Below are 22,786 nucleotides of genomic sequence, written 5' to 3'. Positions count from 1 at the left end.
GCAAAATGTTATGCTCTTAGTTAAAGACACCAAGACTGCTAATCAGTATACCTTGCAGTGAAGAGAATTCATGAGTTACACTCTCCTCTTGAACTGTCCATTTCTGACACTCTACCACACAACAATATATTTTAATGTTATATATAAAAACAATTGTGTAAGCAATTAAAAAATAAAAAATAAAAAAAGGTTAATGCAAATGCAAAGATTAGAAAGAAAGAAAGAAAGAAAGAAAGAAAGAAAGAAAGAAAGAAAGAAAGAAAGAAAGAAAGAAAGAAAGAAAGAAAGAAAGAAAGAAAGAAAGAAAGAAATACCAAATCTAGGATCTGATTGTATTACATTAGTATTTTATTAAACACCCACTTTGTGGGATTACATGGTGAGGTGCTGATGGTAATATGGTAATGTTAGTTTATCAGTCCATTCAGGAGATGAGATGATGGAAGCTCAGTGTATTTTAGTGAACATACTCATCAAGTTCACATATTAAGGTTTAATATGAAAAAAATAGAGATTATTTCTAATTTTAAGTAGTACCTGTTATTTCAAAATTTTCTTCATAATGAAATTCTGTGGATTCATCTTTTAAACAAAAAGTAACAATTGCATCATTGTTAGATTAAGTGAAACTTCATGGTGTTCTATTTATATATTTATTTATTTATACCTTACCTTTAAAACTAATCATAGATGACACATCTGGCACATATATCGATGTATCAGGAACATCTGGATAGGTTGAGATACATTTTATATATTTATTTCTTTATTCTTGCCTGATTATATTAAATTAAGTTTGCTTATACATTTAGCAGATTTTGTAAAGAAATTAGTTGGGGTAGGGTATTTGAGGAGTAAATAAGAGATGATTAATCCTCAGAAACAATTTAGTGCATAACAAACCACTCACCAAAAGAACGTGTTCTTATTTCAAATTCTGCAAAAGAAGATAAAATGTAATTGCTGTTGACTAAACTCTAGTAAACAAGCCATAATGTGATGCTGCTGTGGATTTTACCTTTTCCTGACAAATAAAGCTCAGCTGTACTTTTAGTTTCACCAACGGGCTCCAGGCGCGCAATCACAGAGTACACGCCTAAAAGATTTTCAGTGAAGTTAATTTTGTTTAAATCTGTTCAACTCTACATTTATAGTGAGCCACTTGGAGGATTAATGTACACACCTTCATCGTCAGAGGTTACGTTGCGGATGATCATAAAGTGCCTTCGTCCCTCACACCTGAAGGTATATTTCAGGCTCTCTTTAAGCTCCCATGCATCTTTATACCAAGTGACGACCGCGTTGTCAAAAGACAACTCGCACTCAAAAGTGGCAGACTGATGCTCATTCACCACAATATTTTGAATGCGCTTGGTGAACTGAATTTGATCAGCTAAAAATAACATAAAAGTATTTGAATGGTTAAATGTCTCAAAATTCATTTCATTTGTCATTTCACTGTTTTCAAAAAAAGAGCAAAGAAATCAGAAGAATGTAAATGTGCTTTCAAAGGCACACACACTTTTTTTTAATCCAACAAAGTAATTTTAAAGCACTAGTGGGAAAAATGAAGAATGCTTAGCAATTGCTAGTAAGTAGCAGAACAAGAAGAGGTTAGTAATTTCCTTATATGAATAGACAATCAATGTGGCCCTTTCTTACCATTCTGATAATTAAATTTCTTATACAAAGCAATTCTACCCTCTTATCAGGTGATGGTTCCTGTACATGACCTTTACTCGCAGTAGAATATTGACGTAAATGTGCCTCAATTCGTAATATGTTCATCAATGTTGTTTTAATGCAAAGTACAATGTCTTTAAAATGGACTTACCCAACACTGTCAGTCTGGCACTGGATATATGTGGCCCACAAACGACACGGTAATTTCCCTGGTCACTCGTCTGACAGTTCTTGATCTTCAATATTTGGCGGTCACCCAAGAGTTTAATGTCGTATTTATCACTAGTTTCTAGCTTTTGTGTATCTTTATACCAAGACAGTGTAATTTCTGGATAGTTGATTTTAATTTCACACTCAAAGACAGCCTCTTTGTTAACTTGTGTTGACTGATCTGTGATGTCTTTAAGCAGGGTAACAGGCTGCAAAAACAAAATATTCATACATTTAGGTCATCAACATGCATCTGATAAACATATGCATGAATATGCAAATATGTTTAGACTGAAAATTGAAGCGGTGTTACTTCAACTTCCCAAAGAAGGAACATACTTCACTGTGTTCCATTCTCCTCTGCAAATCAGCCACAAGCTTAGCCAAATCCTCATCACTTTCTCTTCCATGTTCACTTTCCTGATTCAAAAAACAAGGGCACCTATTAAAGCTATTTGTTGCAGATTTCAATCTCAATAAGGTGTAAGAAAACATAAGATTTGTAACATCTGTTAAGACAAAACTATTTAAATTGATCTACCGGTCTTCCACTTTCTTCACCCTTCTCCTTCTTCAGAAACTCAATAGCTTGAAGAAGACCCCGGAAGTCTGTGATTCCATACATACGAGCGTATTTCTCATACTCTTTTGGATCTACATTTCTTAGCAACTCAACAATGTCAATGTCTTTATCTTCCTTTGGACTTTTCTGCTTTGATGGAGTCCTGAACGTAACAAAAAAGAGTGCAAGTTTATAATCATTACAGAATTTTGATTTTGAGCTTTGCTGACAAAGAAAATCCCAATTTCAGACTCACTTCTTTAGTTTGACCACCTCTGGCCCAGATTCTTTTTTCTCATCAACATTCAAGTCTGTGCTGCACTCAATTTCTCCATGTTTGTTTGAGGCAACACATCTATACTGACCAGAGTCAGATTTGGTCACCTCTTTAATCTCCAGTTTAGACTCTTGGCCTTTTTGATGAATGTTGATGCGACCACCATGAGTCATCTGCCTCCACTTGCCCTTCATCCACTTCACATTGGGAATGGGATCACCACCAACTTTAGCAATGAAGGTAGCTGTACCCTCTGTAATCCAGAATATGATGTGATTTCCATTGTGTACATTTAATTCTAATCTAAAAATGACATATCTACACTGTTTAACTTACTCTCAACAACATGAATGCTCTTGGGCTCCTCAATGAAGAACAAGTTATCCAGTTTTTTAACTGTCTGAGGTGCTGTGGGGGCTGCCGGTGTTGTTGCAGGTGCTGCACCTGTTTTATCTGAGTAATACCGGCAATGGAACAACACATTAAGCAAATTATAAAAATGGACTGAAATCTACATAAGGATACTTACAGACAATATGCATGTCTAAAAGATCCTTGGTTACTGAAGAATAAATATGCATGTGAAAGCAAATCTTTTGAAAATATTAACAAGATCACTGCAGCTTAGTTGAAAAAAATGTAAAACTATTTAAAAAACAGCAAGATCAGGTGGATCCAAAGCACTTAAGGAGCATGCAAAACAAGATGTGGATATTATTAAGATGGTAAAGATACCAAAATGCATGATGATGAAATAAGAAATTTAGATATTGGCTTATATCTACTTGGTACTATTAGAAAGGTTGAGAATATTAGACCCAGAAGTAGAAAATGAAGCAAAGAAACTAATTACATGTGAAGAGTTCAAAGCAAGAATATGTAAGGTTAATAATAATACTACATCTTTAATTTAGCTGCATTGAAATGCACATTTTGATTATTACAGAAAAGTTAGATAGTTCTTATTACCTTTGAATGTGACTTTGGCCTTGGAGAATTCACTACCAGCATTGTTGGTTGCCTTGCACAGATAATCTCCTGCATCAGATTTGGATGTCTGGTTTATCTCCAGGGTGGCTGTGCCATCCACAAAAATCATCCTGGTGGTAGCAGAGGATGTGACCTCCCTTCTGTCCTTCATCCACTGAATCTTCATTGGGGGAGACCCGCAGACATGGCAGCTAAGGTTTAGCCTTTCGCCCTCACTAACGGTTACTGGTTTTAGGGGAATGTCAAAAGTCGGTGGCCTTTTTTGCCCTAGGTATTAAAAAAGTGAAGAATTTCAGCATTTTCACCTGCTCTTTTCAGTGAAAAGTAGGGGAGTACATGTTTATGCAGTACAACAGAAAGCAGTATCGCAGTAACACACAAAATCACATAAATAGAATTAACATACAAAGAGGAAAAGGAAATACAGCAATAAGTGAGAAACAAGAAATCATGCAGTAAGACCATATTGACTACCTGTGATGTTAACCACCACCTGGAAGGAGGCAGTGCCAGCTTCATTAGAAGCTCTGCATGTATAAACTCCACTGTCTTTGACACTGGCCTTCTTGAGACATATCACAGCAGTGTTGCTCTTGAAGGAAATGTCATAGATGTCAGAAGTGTTGAGTTCACTGTTATCTTTGTACCAGCTTACAGATAGAGGTTGTGACCCAGAAACTCGACCCTCAAGCTTCACCAATTTGCCCTCAGCATCCTCAATGTGCTCTGAGGGCTTCTTAGTGAAAGTTGGTGGAATTTTGCGCTCTGAAAACAAAACACATTTCACACAAGGTCACTAATATTAAAAGCAAAATACATATCACAAAGAGTTTAATGGAGCATGTGTGTTGCTTTTGTTGATGTTGTTGTTGTTTTCTTTTCTTTTTTTAAACCAAGTTCTTCACTTGCATGGCAAGACAAGCATCTGTATTTTCTGCTTTCAGAATAGCTAGGCGTGCAGTTTAATCCGCACTTGAAATTTCGCAATCTCTCTCATTTTAATCTTGCCGTTCGTTTAACCAAATGATTTATATTTGCAATGCCCCTGTCTACTCTAACCTTCCAATTTGACTTCGTTTATTCCAAGACTAAATCCATCTTAAATGTAAACAAGATTAAGGGATTTTATAGTAGAAAAGCATAATTAAATGTGCTTATTAGACAACTCGCAGTTTTTTAAATGTGATATAGTGAAATGTATTAAATTGAAGCCTGAAGTGTAAGCTGTGGACTACATGAAGCAGTTTGTATTTAATGCTCTATTCAATGCATTTTTGCTACAGTGTTTTAGTTTGCATTAGTGTTGTTATGTTATGATAATTTAAGTAAATCAGGGATAAAAAAAGTATAAATATGAGATGCATTTTGTTGCCTTAGCAACAAACTGAAATACAAAAGTTTAATTTGAAGAACTAAAATTAATTTAAACAAACAAAAAAATTAAAAAAGTATAATATCTAAATAAAGTAGAAAAATAAAAGATAATTCAAAATATTAATAAATATAATATATTATATATTATATAATATATAATATTATATAAATGGTACTAAAATAACACTAGTTTGCATTTGGCTATTGTGCACCAGTGCCATTGTTAAAAGTCACTATATACTCTAAAATTGAGCTTAATGAAAATTTTCCCTCAATTGTTTTAGAAAATACTCAAATTGCTATTTTTGTTTCATTTGGGACGATAGTAATTTCCGTTTTTCATGTTAAAATGCTAGTAATTAATCCAGAGAAATGTGATCTCTTTGAGACAAAAAAAAAAAAAAAAAGTATTTGGGGAAAAAAGAAGCATACTGAAAAGTATTGTAAAGAATGGAAAAGTTGGAACTTGATCTACAAATTCAATCAAATAAGCTGACTGCAGTTAACTAACCTGTCGCAAGGATGACCATCGAATGACAAATATCTGATCCATCTTCATTTGTAACCTCACAAGAATATTTTCCAGGAGTATTGCCATCACACTCGTGAAGATATTCCAAAACGCAAGTGTTTCCAATTACTTTTGTGTTGCACCTGTATGACGCATAGACCTGTTTGCCATCCTTGTACCATGTGACAAAAACATTTTCAATTCCTGTGAAGGAACATTCAAGCCTCAACTTTTGCCCCCGTTGAAGATTCTGATTTGTGAGCTTCTTCACAAAACGAGCAGGTCCTAAGAGGAATCACATTGGATGAGCATCATGAATATCATGAGCATCATGCTTGCAAATCACTGGCTTCAGCTACAGAATCAACTTGAATTCCAACCAACATTAATGTAGAGGGCCTTTAAAAGTGTACTAACCAGATACTGTGGCCACTTCAGCATGACAGATATCACTTCCATAGAAATTGGACACCTCACAGGAGTATTTTCCAGGAGTGTCTTTGGTGCATTCATGTAAACATTCTAGAGTGCAGGTGTTTCCAACAACTTGAGTATTATATCTGTAAGAGGCATATATTTGTTTGCCATCCTTGTACCAAGTGACAAAGATTTTAGGAGCTCCGGTAAATGTGCACTCAAGCTTCAGTTTTTTGCTCATGGCAACTTTTTTGTCCTTAAGCTTCTGTTCAAATCGGGCAGGTTCTGAGAACAAGAAATGAGCGAATTTATCTTTATCCTATGTCTGCCTAAACATGAAATAAATTTGTAAATAAGTCAACTAGGATGGTATACGAACCTGTAACTGTAGTTATATTGGCATGACAGATATCTGTGCCAAAGGAATTTAAAACTTCACAAGAGTATTTTCCAGGAGTGTCATTGTTACATTTATGGAGGCATTCCAAGACACACGTGTTCTCAATGATCCTTGTGTTGTATCTGTATGAGGCATACAGTTGTTTTCCATCTTTGTACCATGTGACAAACATCTTCGGCGCTCCAGTGAATGTACACTGAAGTCTCAGTGTCTGACTGAGTGGGATAGCCATGTCTGTCAACCTCTTCACAAAGCGGGCAGGCTCTACGAAGAACAGCATCAGATCCATTTAAATGACTTTCTTAACAACGACAAGAACTATACAAACAGGCAACATATCAACCTTTACAACATGCGGATTGTTCTTTAAAAACATTAAACTCCTCAAATTTGCTGAAGTATGCAATATCTTTAAAGCATGGAAATTTGCAGATGCAATCGCAAGTTGATCAATATCCCGCCACAACAAGCACTCAAAAAACATGCCAGCCCTCACTGTAGCCTTGATACAGGATAAAACAGATTTGAATGAAGACGCATGAGCCACTTCAATGAACGTGCAAAATTTCACAGCAGCACACCATATTGTTGCCAACCGCAAATAAACAAAAAACATGATGAACAAAAAATACACCATTCCAGGTGACATGCGGTCCAACGCTGCAATATCAAACTATTCCTTTTATATCCATGGGCAAAATCCATGGGTATGGAACTTTGGAAGATGGGCAGGCAAGGGTCCAGTACAAATTACAAACCTGTAACTGCCACTACTTCAGCATGACACATATCCGTTCCATAAATGTTTGAAACTTCACATGAGTATTTTCCTGTAGTCTCATTATTGCACTCATGCAGACACTCCAGGATACAGGAGTCTGATGTAACTTTGGTGTTGTATCGATATGAAGCATACAGCTGTTTGCCATCCTTGTACCAAGTGACAAACATTTTTGGAGCTCCAGTGAATGTGCATTCAAGTCTTAGTTTTTTACTCATTGATATGGATTGATCTGTCAACTTCTTCACAAAACGGGCAGGTTCTGAGGTGAAGAGGATTGAAAACCTTTAGTCCATAATATTATATATAGGCCTATATATTAGAGAAGTGTCATTTCCAGTTTAGTGCTGATAATTACTGGTATCTTTCATTTAAATTGAGAAGTCCAAAATTAATAACGTAATAATGGTAAAATTGTTGAGCATTCATGAAATCCATAGTATACGAACCTGTAACTGCCACTACTTCAGCATGACATATATCCGTTCCATAAACGTTTGAAACTTCACATGAGTATTTTCCTGTAGTCTCATTATTGCACTCATGCAGACACTCCAGGATACAGGAGTCTGATGTAACTTTGGTGTTGTATCGATATGAAGCATACAGCTGTTTGCCATCCTTGTACCAAGTGACAAACATTTTTGGAGCTCCAGTGAATGTGCATTCAAGTCTTAGTTTTTTACTCATTGGAATGGATTGATCTGTCAACTTCTTCACAAAACGGGCAGGTTCTGAAGTGAAGAGGATTGGAAACCTTTAGTCCAGAAAATTATATATAGGCCTATATATTAGAGAAGTGTCATTTCTAGTCCAGTGCTGATAATTACTGGTATCTTTTATTTAAATTGAGAAGCCCAAAATTAATAACGTAATAATAGTAAATTTGTAGAGCATTATTGAAATCCATAGTATACAAACCCGTCACTGCAGTCACATTAGCATGGCAAATATCTCTTCCGAATGCATTGGAGACTTCACAAGAGTATTTTCCTGTAGTGTTCTTGTCACATTCATGAAGACATTCCAAAATGCAGGAGTTATCTGTGACTTTTGTATTGTATCTGTACGATGCATAGAGTTGTCTGCCATCTTTGAACCAGGTCACAAACAATTTCTGGGCTCCATTGAATGTGCACTCAAGTCTCAACTTTTGGCTCATTGGGATGGAAATGTTGCTCAGTGTCTTCACAAAGCGGGCAGGTGCTGATGCTGTGAGGAATAGTATAGCTAGAGTTACATCTCTTCAAATGGGAGTTGCATAAAAAAAATATGATTGTAGCATTAAAATGTTGTTCTGGCAGTAATGTGCATTCACCATTATAAGTCAAAGGTATTTAAGTACAAGATTTAAAGAATTACATAATTTTGCACTAATACTGACATCGACATTCAAAGACGGTTGAATTGTCTGTTTTCCATTCCTCAGTCATTTCATAATTATATAATTCTGCATTCCATGTAAGAGGTAAAACAATGAGGAACAACAAGAGACTGTGCCACTTTGGCATGTGACTGGTTATTTCATAAGAGTGGTTATTTCATTGCAAAATCCAAGAATAAGAGGGAATTTCAGTACTCCAGTAAAGGTACCAAGAGCCACCATTTGTGTGCCATCCATCCAAGTCAAGATATCTAAACTGACAATTAGCCAGCTTGTGACAAAAGAAAAGACCGAAGACTTTTTTTCAACAATATTAATGGCTTGACATGAAATGGAATGCGTCCATTTTGAAGAATGTTGCAGTTGCTCTTCCATTTCAGTTTCTTCCAAACAAGACGTATCTTGAACCTCTTCCATTTCACCACCTTTTCAAAGAAATTGGGTAGATTGTGTCTTCAGAAAGACATGAATTTCTGATTCAAATAAGAACATTTTAAGAAGATAAAGAGTTTGTACATGGTGCGTTGTTTGATGTTTTGCGGTCAATTTTACCAACAACCACTGTCAAGATATCTAATATTAATTCACCAGTAAAACCAATCATAGTTTCTGACATCCACAACCAGATGAAACTAGGCAAGTACATTCAGTTAAAGAGAAAACTAAACCTAAACCAAACAACCTTAGCAACAATTACATACCAAACATGGGATATGTGAAGGCACTGCATCACTTGACAAAAGCAATATGAACTGTGATTTTCAAATACAGAGAATTAAATACAACTAAAGATCGATTTTAATCCGATATAGAAAAGGTATGCGAAACACAATCCAGTCTAAAAGAATGCCAAACAATGTTCAAATATCTTAAGATACTCCATCCTTTTTCCAACCTTTAAGTACAAGAGAACCAGAACAACTAATTATTCCAGCATAATTCAATACAAATGCACTCGATGATATCCTGAAAGGTTAGAGTAAGAATCTAAAGAGTGGCTTCTAGGACAAAGACTCAGTGTATGGAAACCCATGGATCTAGGAAATTCAAAGATCAATCAAAAAGTGAAGAAGAAAAAATCACGTGAAAAAAAGTCACAATGCAGTCAGTCCTTGACCATCGATTTTATAAGCATAGACAAAAAGGCTTTATAGAGTAAAAGGAATTAAAATGAATTATATTATTCAGTGTGTTTGTGTTCTAAAGAATGAACTTATGAGTTGTATTAGTGATCAACATCTCCTGATGTAATGCCAAATGAAAAGTTGCAAAATATAAAATGTCAAAGTTGTACTGTACTTTTATGCTTAATTGTATCGCACTGGTGTTTTTATATTTTTATGGTTGATGTTGAAATATGTTGATATTGCAGGTCAACCGTAAACATTTTTAAATAAATCAGATAAATCATGGCAACAGCAACTGCTTAATTGTCTGAAAGCTTTGTTAACAGTTTTAGCTTGCCATTGTAGCCCGCGCTGCCTGTTAGTAACACACCTGTTAGTGCTGGGAACCTGCAGGGATTATTCTTCTCGTCTTTCTCAAGCATACTAACCTCTTATTATAGCAACTGATTTTGAGGCGATTTTTCCAACTTCGTTTGATAGGCAACATTGGTACTCCCAAAAATCTGAACTTTCAAAGGGACGTGTCTCCAAATATTCAATTAAATCTTCAAAAATAATTTTGTCAGAATTGATAAATCTCTTATTCTTCAACAAGTTTATTTCAAACGGGGCAGTACCAATGAGCTCACTCCCAAATAAAGCACTGGTCACCTTCACTACATCCAGCATTGGTAATTCTTTTGTGATGGAGGGGGTTTCTGAGAATAAAAATTAAACGATTTCAGCAAAAACCATAGTCAAAAACTCGTATTGCTATAGTACTGATCATCTTGGTAACAATAACTATAACAACTACTCTAGCAACCAGCTCAGTTTTTTTTTTTTTGGGGGGGGGGGGGGGGGGGCAGGTGCATCCCTCACTAAACCTCATTTTATGTAGTATATAAAATTATCCATATATTATAACCATTAAATAAGTTACCAGTCAAAGACAATGTAACAAAAGGCTCGAGAGCCCCAAAACTTTGCAGTGCAGTTGTATAGATATGCCTGCTTTAACAAGTCATAAACCATTTAGACTCTAAAAACACATGGTGTGTGGAAATACTTTGGTGGGTAGGTGCTGAGTTGGTGGATAACCAGCATTTTTATCATCTTTACCTTTACACACTTACACAACAGAGATATGTACACTAAAGCACATCACAAATCAAATAACACAACATGTATCACTCGGGACGTTTTCACAGGACTTAAAACTTCACAAAAGAAGAGCAGTTTTGTCCACACTCTACAAGCAAAGCAATAAGTTCTACATTGGTCTTGCTATTTTTTTAATCCAACTATGTTATAAATCTTCCTTCCATTCTTAATCATAGTGATCCTATTCATCTATTTTAGTCATGTGACTTTTTCTGCTCATCCACCATATTTATGACCATCAGCAGGAAAGAGTTATGGCAGAGAAAAACACATGAACAGAAATACCAAGAAAACATCAATCACTGGATCCATACCCAGTTCCCAGAACACATTTTCCTAGATCATGTTTTCTGGGACCTGGTATGGATCAAATTAATTGATCAATATTTTTATATATCTTAGTATCACTGTTCATGTGTTTTTGTATTCATCACCTTTGCTTTACCCCACTGATGGTCATAAATATGGTGGATAAAGTAACATGGCTGAAACTGATGAATTCCCAAAATTATGATCCAATATGCACTCAAGAGACAATGGAATATCCATTGCTAAATTTAAGTCAAAAGAATTAATAAATCTGAATATCAGTTACCTCTACCACATACGGCCATCAAAATATTTGATAACCTGTATCATAGATGTATTGCAAATATATAGCCTAAAGTTAGTTCACAAACCAGAAAAGAAAATATCTTTACTTATCAGAAGAGATTCTAAAATGAATATTTGCAATGTATTTTTGAAAGAAAAAAGAAAAAAATATGAATTGGGATAGATCTTAAAACATCACATTTCCACATGTGTGGTTCAGACATGGTTATAGAGATAGGTGGAAATATTGATCCCAGGTGGATTATTTGTATTAATAAAAAATAAAATAAAAAAAAGAGCAAAAAAAAATAAAAATAAAAAATAGAGAGAGGAAGAATTTGAAAGATTTGGACATGAATTCAGTGATTTAAAAGTCACTTTGAAAGAATTTAAGACGAATCATATATTGCTTATATATGATTACAAAACATACACAACTCGGTCATACACAAGAGTGCAGATTGGATTTCAAGGACAGAAAAAAAGCAGAACCCTTAAAAATCAGTAACCTTTGTTAAAGATTTGTCAGCAGCAAAAGCAAAGAATATAACGTCAAAACCAGTTCACTCACCAGTGATGTTCAGGTTAGCAGAGCAGGTGTCACTACCGTGCTTGTTTGAGGCACAACAGCTGTATTCACCAATTTCGGCCTTTGTTGGGTTGAGGAGCTCCAGAGATGATGTGCTTTGCCAGCTGATGATCCTGAACTTGTCACTCTGTCTAATTTCTGAGCCAGACTTGAACCACTTGAAGGTCACATTAGGTGTCTCTTCAATCTCACATTCAAACTTCACTGGGCTGCCGATGTTGCTCTCCATGTCATAAAACTTCTTCTTGAAAACTGGAGGCACTGAAATTTGCAACAACAAAAAATATATAAAAAAGAATTATACATTGACAATAATAGGACTACTGAGATGTGTGATATATCAGGATGCATAAGAAATGGAAAGGTAGGAATGATAGTAATCCTGGGATGACATGGAAAAAATAATGATGTGAACGTTAGAAAATAGGTGATGAAGAGCCACACATGACATGGTCATGCTTGAAGAACTCAGAAGATGAAAAATGTGCCATTATACTGAAAGAGGGTGAAAAGATATTTAGCACACATAATGTATGCTTAAAATTTATTCTTAAAGAAATGGCGAAGTAATGGAAAGATGATGTAGCGGTGCCAACTAGTTAATTAGTGATGATCTGAGTTGAATTGTTAAGAATTATCTATCTCATCTAAGATGACAAAATCCACACAATCCAACCTCTTGAGACAACAGTGAGCCTTGATGATGATGATGATATCTTGCCAGCTTCACTCACAGCTTCACAGGTATATTCCCCTTCATGTTTCACCTTGATAACTTTGTTGATTACTAGTGTGTAAGAATCACTGTCCTTTAAACATTTGAACTCTTTGCCAGATTTGATCAATACTCCATTCAAAAGCCAGTTTACACTTTTTACACCTTTTATTCTCACAGACAATGTAACTTTGGAATTCTCTTCTGCAGTAATGTCTTTTAATGGTTTTTCAAAAAGGAGCTCTTCTGTCAAATGCTTAATTAAAATATCCTCTGTTACAACCTCCTCTCTTTTGTCTTCTTGAATAAGAACATCCATAGACTCTTCCATCGTGATCTGTCTAGGAGGTGCATCAACTGTAATATCTGAAACACACACCTCTCTCTTATAATGTTCAGATGAAATGGATTTAATTTCCATGCGTTCGGTCACACTGAAACTGTGCATCTCCATTTTGGATTCTGCAGCCTTCTGGGTCACATGGTGCTCTGACTCCTGGATAGCAGTTTGCCTTTGAGTCATTGCAGAATGCAAAGAGACTTGAGCTTCTGTTTGCAGAGCTGCAGACTGCTTTTTAGGTGTTGTAAACATTTCAACATGTTCTGTTAAAATTGCTGAGGATAATGGATATGAAGATGCTTTGCTATCCAGCGATCTCTCAGGTCTGTCAAGTTTTAAGATGTTTGACTGTTCAGAGCTGAAGACGAGTTTCTCTTGATTAAGCATAGAGTAGAAAGCAGCATGAAGTTCGTCTTTAAGAGTCGCTTTCTGAGGGTATACACCCTCAAAGACAATAGTAATTTCTATAGGTGGACCAGCTGTTGTAATAAGGTAAGTGAACAGCATGCAGTTTGGTTCCATACGCACATTGACCTCCTTTACTTCCACAACTCCTAAACTTTGCACTACATCTGCCAAAATTAAAGGCTGATCACAAGCCACAGCAGACTGAAGTGTCATTTTCAACTGTTGTTTGATGTTCAAGCTGTGTGATTTTGGTACAGGAATTACAAAGGTAAGTTCCTTTGGAAGAGTTGTGCTTTCTTGTGATTCACTAACTAAAAGAGGTTCTAATGGCTGTGTTGTAATGTTTATTTTAGTCGCTTCTGATCTGGTAAATCCTTCAGACATTTCACCTGTCAGAGAATGTTTTTCCTCCACAAGTACTGACTGTCTTACAGACTGACCTTCTTGAATCTGAACTGCAAAGTCTTGCTCAGCAGCCACAAGAGCAACACAACTTTCTGTTGATATGGATTTTTCCTCTACATGCAAAGACTGAACAGGTACTTTAGGCTCTACATCTGTCTTACAAGTGAATTTCTCAACTGCTTTGAAACTGTCTGCGAGTCCCTCTTCTATAGAATGAGATTCAGACACTGACGCTGCATGCATGTTATTCGACCAGTCCTCTTTCTGCAAAATTGCACTTTGTGACTTGACCTCACTTGCAATAGGCCTTTCCTTAGGAAGTGGAACAGGCTGTGAGACTACCGGAAGAACACTCAAAGGTCTGGCTTCTGTTTTGAGCTCAATCTTAAGACCTTCTACTGTCACATCAAGACCTTCTGCATAATCTGATGTTAGTTCTACTCGTTCTTCTTTAGTGGCTACAAATTTACGGTCTTTTTCTTGTCTCTGGGTGGCTTTCTGTTCATCTGGTTTTTCATCTGAAACTAACCCTTCTTTACACAAAGAGGTTTTCGACTGCACCGAGTGGAGATGTAATTGGGCAGGAACCTCTAAACTAGGCTTTACAACCATAGTGGTATCCTTGGATGCACACTGTGTTGCTTGTTCATAGAAAACTGTTTTCTGGTCATCAGATGAAACTGTGTGTAAAAGAACTGGCATTTTTCTGACATCTGCCAGTTCCAAATCTGGCTTCTCACAAGTAAATCTGACTTCAGACAGAAGAGTTTCTTGGTCACTGATAAGTTGTAAATTAAGCACTTGATCCTTTTCCTTCTGTGAATGGACTGAAGAAGGATGCTCCAGGACAGGTATTCCAGTGGTTTTGTCAGCTTGAAGCTTGTTCTTTTCTTCAGTAATCAGGGCTGATTTTAATATTTGATCTTTAGAGAGCTGAGCAGTTTCCTCAACTGGTCTATGCATTCCAATGGGTTTTTCTTTTAAAAGAGTGTGCTCAGTTTCACTAACTGACGTAAGCACTGGTTTGGCTCGTTCCTCTTCTGTTAAACATTCAATGGACTCAACAGTTGCTAGCTCTGAAGCATGACATTCTGTAAGTGCTACATTTTCTGATGATGTTGCAGTATACAATAACTTAACCCCTTCGGTAACTTTGTAGCTTTTCATCTCTTCAGGGCTTTTAATTGTTGTGCATTCCTCTCGTAGAATTGGCAGCTTCATTTCAACTTGATGACTACTAACAATAACCTTTGGTGCTAAAGTTGTGTGCATCTTTTCTGTTTCACTTTTTATCAAATCCTCAGCTTTCACTATGCTAAGAGGAATAGTACTTTCTGAAATGACAGACATAAGTTTTGAGGGCACCTCAAAACTAAATTCAAGCTCTCTGACTTCTGGACTAACAATTTGATCACAGTGCTGCTCACTAAAGCCTTGATTTTCTTGTACAGCAGAGATCATTGCAGCCATATGCAGCTGTTTCAGAGGAGTTGCCACCACTGGGTTTGCCTGGGCAGGGGCAACTTTTACTCTCTCCTGTACATCATGAGACTGCAATAATGCAGCTTGGTGAGTTACCTGCTCCATTTGAATAGTGGCTGTAGATACATCTATAACATGCAAAGTATCTATCTGCTCATTTGTAATAGTTTGTCTGTCTTTTGTGGCAATGGTGCAAGCCATCTGGTGTTCCTGCTGAAGGCTAGTTCTTACTTGTTCCGGACGGCTGACACTATGTGACTCGGTGGCTTCAGATGCTGAAACAGTCCTTAAGAATACAATGAGTTCTGCGCTGCAAGAAGTTTCTCCAAAAGGATTAGATGCCTTACAAGAGTAAAGACTACTGTCGCTTTGTTGAATGCCCAATATCTTTAAATAGCCAGACCCGTCTTTGTTGTTCACAATGATGCAGTATTTGCTAGGTTGCAAATGATTGCTACCTCTATACCACTGAACATCAGGAAGTGGAACTCCTGTTACAGTGTATTCAAGGAGAGCATGGCTCCCAACTGCGCACTGCACATGCTCAATTGCTTTGACAAAATATGGAGGCTGCCCAATGGTCTCTTCTTGTTTCTTTGTGTCCTTCACCTTAACATGAAGATAGGAAGTACATGTTGACTTGCCAAATCGGTTACTCGCTGTGCATGAATACTCTCCCTCCAACTCTTTGGTAATTTTAGTTATGACAAGAGTGTGTTCTTCCTTCTCTTGTACTAATGTATAAAAAGATGAGGACTTTATTAATTGGTCATTGTGGTACCACTGAATAATTGGCTTAGGAAATCCAGACACAATCACAGTAAACTTAGCTGTGTTTCCAACAGTTGCAATTGCTGATGAGAATTTGGTTACAAAAACTGGCTTTTCTGGCTTTTTCACTAATGACTCTGAAAGTAATTTAGACTCTGGCTGGAGTTCAAACGTTTTGCTTTTTTCTTTTAAATGAAGACTTGTTGCGCAAGAGTCCTCCTCAGTTGATATAGTCGAGGTAGAAAACACTGAATAAAAAATGATAATGGTATTTGTCATAATATATATCATAATATCTACAAAATACATAAATAAAACACTCTGTTAGTGGAGGGAAAAAAATGCATTTTCATTATAAATGCTAAATTTACATTTTAAAAAAAAGTTTTACAAAAGTATAAAGAGCAAAAATAAATAAAAGCCTCACAACAAAATTAAATGAAGTAAACAAAAGCTAACAAGTCACCATAATTTGTATTTATTCATTTACCTTTTGCTTTTTCTTCATAACTGGCCTCCTCATCCACTTTAGACACTGTGAAAACACAAACAAATATTAGATATGTGACAGCAAAGTTTCTGTGCAGTGTTTTCTTATTATAAAAAAAAAAAAACATTTTCTCCTTCAAACATAATGAAAATGGACCAAATCTCCCTTGTAGAGCACCCATGACAGGTGTCCACTGCAGTATCTGTCAGACTCTTTTAGAAACAACATTTGCATGTTGTGATTTTTTTCCCTTTTTTAAGACGTCACATTCTCTTTTTTCTGTCATTCTATTTATAAGAGTGGACATATGAGTAAATAAAAAGTGTGCCCAGGGCTAACATAAAAGGTGGTAAAGACCAAAGCATGCAAATGCCAACCTGTCTTCACTCTGAGATGAGTGCTGCATGTTTTGTCTCCTGCAGCATTGATAACTTTGCAAGAATGTGTGCCCCCTTGCTCAGAACCGATATTCTTTACATTTAAGTAGCACAAGGGCCCATCATGTTTCAAGGAGTATGACCTTGGCTCTTCAACATTCAACTGGTTTTGTAGCCATACAACGAATGGAGAGGGGCTTCCTTTGATTACATAATAAAGAGAAATACTCTCCCTTTGTTTGGCAAGGAATTCTGGGGACAGTTTCACAAGGAACTCTGGCTGAATTGCATCATATATGTCACGCTCCAACAAAGGGATAACATCAGGATTGTAATGTCGGCTTATCTGCCACTTTGTTGTCAGGGCTCCAAAATTCTGCAGGGACTCCTGATTTTCTTGGTCAGTGCCCTTTTTACTTGACTCATTTTCAGTTTTAGAAGATTTACTGATAGAATCGGAGGGTACGGGGGTTTCTTTGGGATTCGCTTCTTTAGCTGAGTGAGAATAAAGTTAGGGAAATTTATTAGGGATTATTCAGTAATTCAGCAAGATATTTTAGCATTGATAAGAACAAAAAAGTTAGTAAGATGGAGGATGATGTTAGGCCAGGCATGTGAAAGATCAAACTATTTAAAGTATTAAAATAGATTACATGGGATATTACATTGTAAATTCAATTAAAAATTAAAGTTGGTTATAGCCACATGAAACAATTTTAGATTAACAAAAAACACCAGCAGGAAGCAGATGGGAGGAAATGAGCATCAAAGACAAAAAAAACTATAACCACCTTCGACTGTGAGCTGTGCAGACGTTCGATTCTCGCCATTTCTATTTTTAACAGTACAGCAGTAATGTCCCTGGTCCCCAAGATGGACATTGAGTACCATGAGAGAAATGAGCTTGCCTTGATGTACACACTGCACCCTTTCTGTATTTGTGATTGTCCTTCCGTTATGATCCCATACAATTTCAGTAAATGGCTGTCCACTGAAGGAACAGTTGAACTGAGCCACATCACCCAGGCCAACAATTACATCACTCATTTTCTGGGTCAAAACGGGGCTTGTAGAATATTCTTCCACAGAGGTAACTTGTTGGACCTCTATGCTTTTAACAGATGTTGTGGACATCATCACCGTAGAAATGCTTTCAAAAGTTTGCATAGTGGAACAATGAGTCTCACTCATGGTCTGGGAGGTGACCATCTCCGAATGAGTCATTCCGGTGCTCGAAACACTTTGCCTACCTACTGTTCTCACACTGAGATCTGAGCGATAAAAAGAATAACATTAGACATTTGTAAATGTCAAATTGCCATTTAAAGTTTATAAATAATAGATCATCATCACTGTAGGGTAAAGGTAGTGAGAGATGGTAGAATTCCATAGATGAGTTCTCAAAATCCATGAGGATGATAACAAGCAAAATGTGCTGTTTTTTGTGTGAAAAGAAACCTATTCTTTGAAAATAAAGTTATTAATGGTCTGCGGTTAGGTTTCTCAATAATGAGAAAGAGGTGATGCAATTTGTATCTTTTAATGTTTCTTCTATATTGTGCCTGATGGATCAATGAATTTATTTGGAAAACAGTGCTTTTCACATGCACAGTAAAGAATAATGGGGCCTGGTCTCGGTAAGGTCATAGAAATGCATTATGCCAAGATTGTCCGAAGTGTATTTAAAGTTAATGATCTGACCATCATGCATGACATCTAAAACCTGTATTAAGCAATGGAGCATGCTAAAAAAGACAAACCAAAAACAAATGTCAGGTTGCTCAACAAGAAAAGGATAGTCTTGAGAGAAGACAAGGAACTTAAAAGGTTTGCACATACCATTGACCGTCAAAACTGCAGAGCAAGAGACCATTCCTCCAGAATTGCGTGCAACACATGTGTATTCTCCTGCATCTGGAGCATATGCTCTGGTGATCTCGAGCTGGCAGATATCATCAAACTGAGACATTCTGAAGTTGTCAGACTTCACAATTTCCTTATCTCTACAGTACCAGGTAATCTTCAGATCTGCACACATCAAACGCATGCTTATTAACTCCACAAAGGAAATTATATATGCTAATTAAAAATTGAAAAAATATTCTATGATCCACAGTTGTTTAATGCACAGGGTTGATCCTTACCATCTCCAGCAACACGGCACTGGAATCTGGCTGATTCTCCCTCTTCAGCAGAGGTACCTTGCAGCGAGGTAATAATTACTGGTGGAGACACTGGGGCCACAGTGTCTGGAGAAACCACTTCCGAAACTGTTCACAGAATTTATGTTTGTGTTAAAAATATTGGTTATATGAAAGAGTTTTAAACCAGTATCTAATATTGGTTTTAAATAACAGTCTCAAAATAAGCTTACCTTCCACATTAAGTGACGCAGAACTTGTGGCTACTCCATAGTCATTCTTAGCTTCACAGTTGTACTGAGCTGCATCCTCTGGGAAGACTTCAATGAGCAACAATATGTGCTCATTTCCCTCCCTCAGGAACTTACACTTGAACCCAGAAGACAGGGCCTGAGAGTTCTTGTACCAGGACACCTGAGGCTGAGGAATTCCTGTCACCTCCACAGAGAAGCGTGCAGGTTTGCCAGCCTCAACAGACAGGGGCTGCATGTGCCTGATGATCTGAGGAGGCTCAGGGACTGAATTAAATCAAGACACATGTTAGGCCAAGACAATCAGCTTCACAAATCACACTTTAATGTAGTGGCTCAATGCACTTGGAATATACTGGTATGCAATGGACAGAAAGAGTTGAAGACATATATTCTGATTTAGTTTAGTTTACTTATTCTGAAGTATTGGATATACCCACTTCCGTACAATAGTTTGGGTGACAATGCATTAAATTGATGAAAAGTGACAGTAAAGACTTTTCCATTGTTACAAAAAAATATATATATTTCAGATTTGTTTTTCTTTAAAAAAAAAAAAAATGAAAAAAAAAAGGCTTCCACAATATTTATATACTGTGGGGAAAATAATTATTTGACCCCCTGCTGATTTTGTAAGTTTGCCCACTTACATAGAAGTGGTCTATCATTTTTATGATAGGTTTATTTTAACAAAAAATAAAGGGAAAAAACACATTAGCCTATATAAAGGTTATAAATTGATTAGCATTTGATCGAGTGAAATAAGTATTTGATCCCCTAAAATGTTAACAATAACAAAGGGGGTTACATCTGAATATTTTCTGTAAAAAGCTAGGATATGTTACAGTATATGATCACACTATCATTCATTCAAGGGCGATTAAACTAAAAAAATAAGAACTTAAATCTGAACTGACGCGCGTCTGTGAATCTAGTGTCTGTGTGACAGACACACACACACACACACAGACAGCGCACTGCCGCATTGAGTTGTCTTCCACACTTGAACGGGCAAAAACCATAGACTGTCAAAAAAGAACAAAACAAACACAAAAGTAAGCCAAAATGGCTGCATCCATCCGTGATAAAAGTGCTCGTCGTTTCGAGCACTTCTATCACGGATGGATGCGCTTTGATGGACTTCCAAAAATATATACCCATTGACTCCCATTATAACGCTTAGAAGAGCCAGGACATTTTTTTATATAACTCCGATTGTATTCGTCTAAAAGAAGAATGTCATAAACACCTAGGATGGCTTCAGGGTGAGTAAATCATGGGCTAATTTTCATTTTTGGGTGAACTATCCCTTTAATCATATAGTAAATCTGTGGAGGAAGCTGAAAAGCGACAGCCAAGAAACCTTAAAGGAGAACTCCGGTCAATTTTAACATTGAGCTATTTTTTTTGTACATTTGGAGTGCTGTCAATACAGAGAACAACGACAAAAATCGGTGTTGCCTACACCGAGTTATTCTATTTTTAAAATTTGCACCCTATTGACTTCAATGGGGCAAGTAGCAAGCCTGCTTTTTAGCCTCTTAACATCCTTTAAGTGTCATTACAAGTGCACAGAAAATGTGAGTGATTCCTTCCGAGTGAACACGGGTGAATCTGACTGCAGTAGATGTTAGAGATATTAATAAAAATGAAGTTAATTCAGCCAGCGCTCATACCTCTGTTTGCATCCTGTTTTCGGTGGAAGGCCATAGTAATCGATTGTCGAGTTCACGCGCATAGGTTTAGTGCCTATGATCACGCGCGTGAACTCGACAATCGATTACTATGGCCTTCCACCGAAAACAGGATGTAAACAGAGGTATGAGCGCTGGCTGAATTAACTTCATTTTTATTAATATCTCTAACATCTAAGTCAATTTTTCACTCGGAAGGAATCACTCACATTTTCTGTGCACTTGTAATGACACATCAAGGATGTTAAGAGGCTAAAAAGCAGGCTTACTACTTGCCCCGTTGAAGTCAATAGGGTGCAAATTTTAAAAATAGAATAACTCGGTGTAGGCAACACCGATTTTTGTCGTTGTTCTCTGTATTGACAGCACTCCAAATGTACAAAAAAATGAGCTCAATGTTAAAATTGACCGGAGTTCTCCTTTAAGGATTTAGAGAGGATCTGTAAAGAGGAGTGGACCTAAATCCCTCCTGAGATGCGTGTCAACCGGGTGACCAACTACAAGTTGACAAAAACGTCTTCTATGCTTGCCATCAAGGGTTTCTCCATCAAGTACTAAGTCATGTTTTGCTTGGGGATCACATACATATTTCACTTACTGAAATGCAAATAAATGTATAACCTGTAATGTTTTTGTTTTTTTTCTGGATTTTTTGGTTGATATTCTGTCATTTATTTAAATATATTTATAGATATCTGAACTGTACACTCACTCTGGACATGTAGATTGACTGTGCTCCTGTTCTTTCCTGCTATGAATGTATATTCTCCAGCATCACTTCTGTAAGTCTCAGTGATTGTCAAGCGGTGTGTCTTTCTAACTGTCACATAGTTAAAGCGCTCCTCAAAAGATTGAATTTCAACACCATTTTTCAGCCAGCGACCTTCAATTTCATCCTCATTAACTTCAAACTCAAATGTAGCCCTCTTTTTCTCAACCACCTGAAAAGCATGAAAAAGAGGAAAAAAAGTGATTTCACCATGACACATGGTAATGTTTTAACATGTGCCTGTAATAAGACAAAGGATAGTTACAGTGATGTCCTTCTCAGCAGGCTCAGAGATGTGGACATCCTTGCCCTCCACTATGAGGTTTGCCTTGGAAACACTTGCACCAGCAACCACAGAGAACTCTCCGGCATCAGACATGCGAACTGTCTGGATCATCAAACGCTGCAGGAATTTGTCAGTGGTGGCTTTGAACCTAAAACGAGGAAGTAACATATTATGAACACAGTAGAGATCTTTAGACTGCAAAAAAATAAAAAATAAATTATTATAAAAAAATATTTAAACATCCTTAGAACAAGATAAAGGTACTTAAGAAGCAAAAGTGCATGATATATTTAGACTATTATTATACATCCTTTGTTTTAAGCATTAATCTATCAAAAAGAAATTAAATGTATTATTTACACAAGTCTTAATAATATGATTAATGATATTACTTTTTTTTTCTTGTTTTTGCAGTTAATTTATCTGCAGTGTAAATTGCATTAAATCTGAAGCCATACCTGTCAGACAACTCAAGCTCCTGCCCATCCTTCATCCACATCACAGGGACGTTGGGTTCAGAGAGCTCACATTCAAATATAGTCTTCTTCTTCTCAGTTACCTTTATATCTTTAATGTGCTTGGTGAATTCAATCACACGAGCTGGAGAACACAGAT

At 36.6% G+C, this 22,786-nt stretch overlaps 1 protein-coding gene across 1 annotated transcript in view; it reads right to left on the bottom strand.

The window, feature by feature from the left end:
- ttn.1 (titin, tandem duplicate 1) overlaps nucleotides 1-22,786 on the bottom strand; it is a 137,637-nt gene that overhangs the window by 100,351 nt on the left and 14,500 nt on the right. Inside the window, exons 30-56 of the mRNA XM_081368711.1 lie at nucleotides 22,630-22,771; nucleotides 22,151-22,319; nucleotides 21,829-22,057; nucleotides 19,405-19,689; nucleotides 19,175-19,300; nucleotides 18,870-19,058; nucleotides 17,822-18,301; nucleotides 17,031-17,525; nucleotides 16,654-16,698; nucleotides 12,025-12,303; nucleotides 10,145-10,414; nucleotides 6,404-6,688; nucleotides 6,025-6,309; nucleotides 5,608-5,892; nucleotides 4,197-4,487; nucleotides 3,702-3,989; nucleotides 3,069-3,185; nucleotides 2,712-2,985; nucleotides 2,435-2,618; nucleotides 2,233-2,313; nucleotides 1,835-2,102; nucleotides 1,184-1,393; nucleotides 1,019-1,096; nucleotides 911-937; nucleotides 673-729; nucleotides 538-582; nucleotides 52-111 (exon numbers count right to left, since the gene is read on the bottom strand). Coding sequence (XP_081224837.1) covers nucleotides 52-111; nucleotides 538-582; nucleotides 673-729; nucleotides 911-937; nucleotides 1,019-1,096; nucleotides 1,184-1,393; nucleotides 1,835-2,102; nucleotides 2,233-2,313; nucleotides 2,435-2,618; nucleotides 2,712-2,985; nucleotides 3,069-3,185; nucleotides 3,702-3,989; nucleotides 4,197-4,487; nucleotides 5,608-5,892; nucleotides 6,025-6,309; nucleotides 6,404-6,688; nucleotides 10,145-10,414; nucleotides 12,025-12,303; nucleotides 16,654-16,698; nucleotides 17,031-17,525; nucleotides 17,822-18,301; nucleotides 18,870-19,058; nucleotides 19,175-19,300; nucleotides 19,405-19,689; nucleotides 21,829-22,057; nucleotides 22,151-22,319; nucleotides 22,630-22,771 — 5,544 coding nt within the window. The remainder of the gene's footprint in view (nucleotides 1-51; nucleotides 112-537; nucleotides 583-672; nucleotides 730-910; nucleotides 938-1,018; nucleotides 1,097-1,183; nucleotides 1,394-1,834; nucleotides 2,103-2,232; nucleotides 2,314-2,434; nucleotides 2,619-2,711; nucleotides 2,986-3,068; nucleotides 3,186-3,701; nucleotides 3,990-4,196; nucleotides 4,488-5,607; nucleotides 5,893-6,024; nucleotides 6,310-6,403; nucleotides 6,689-10,144; nucleotides 10,415-12,024; nucleotides 12,304-16,653; nucleotides 16,699-17,030; nucleotides 17,526-17,821; nucleotides 18,302-18,869; nucleotides 19,059-19,174; nucleotides 19,301-19,404; nucleotides 19,690-21,828; nucleotides 22,058-22,150; nucleotides 22,320-22,629; nucleotides 22,772-22,786) is intronic.

The sequence above is a fragment of the Scardinius erythrophthalmus genome (genome assembly GCF_964197995.2).
Source record: "Scardinius erythrophthalmus genome assembly, chromosome: 6".
NCBI classification, from domain to species: Eukaryota; Metazoa; Chordata; class Actinopteri; order Cypriniformes; family Leuciscidae; genus Scardinius; species Scardinius erythrophthalmus.
The sequence above is the reverse complement of the archived record's forward strand: the minus strand, read 5'-3'. Positions and strand labels throughout refer to the sequence as shown.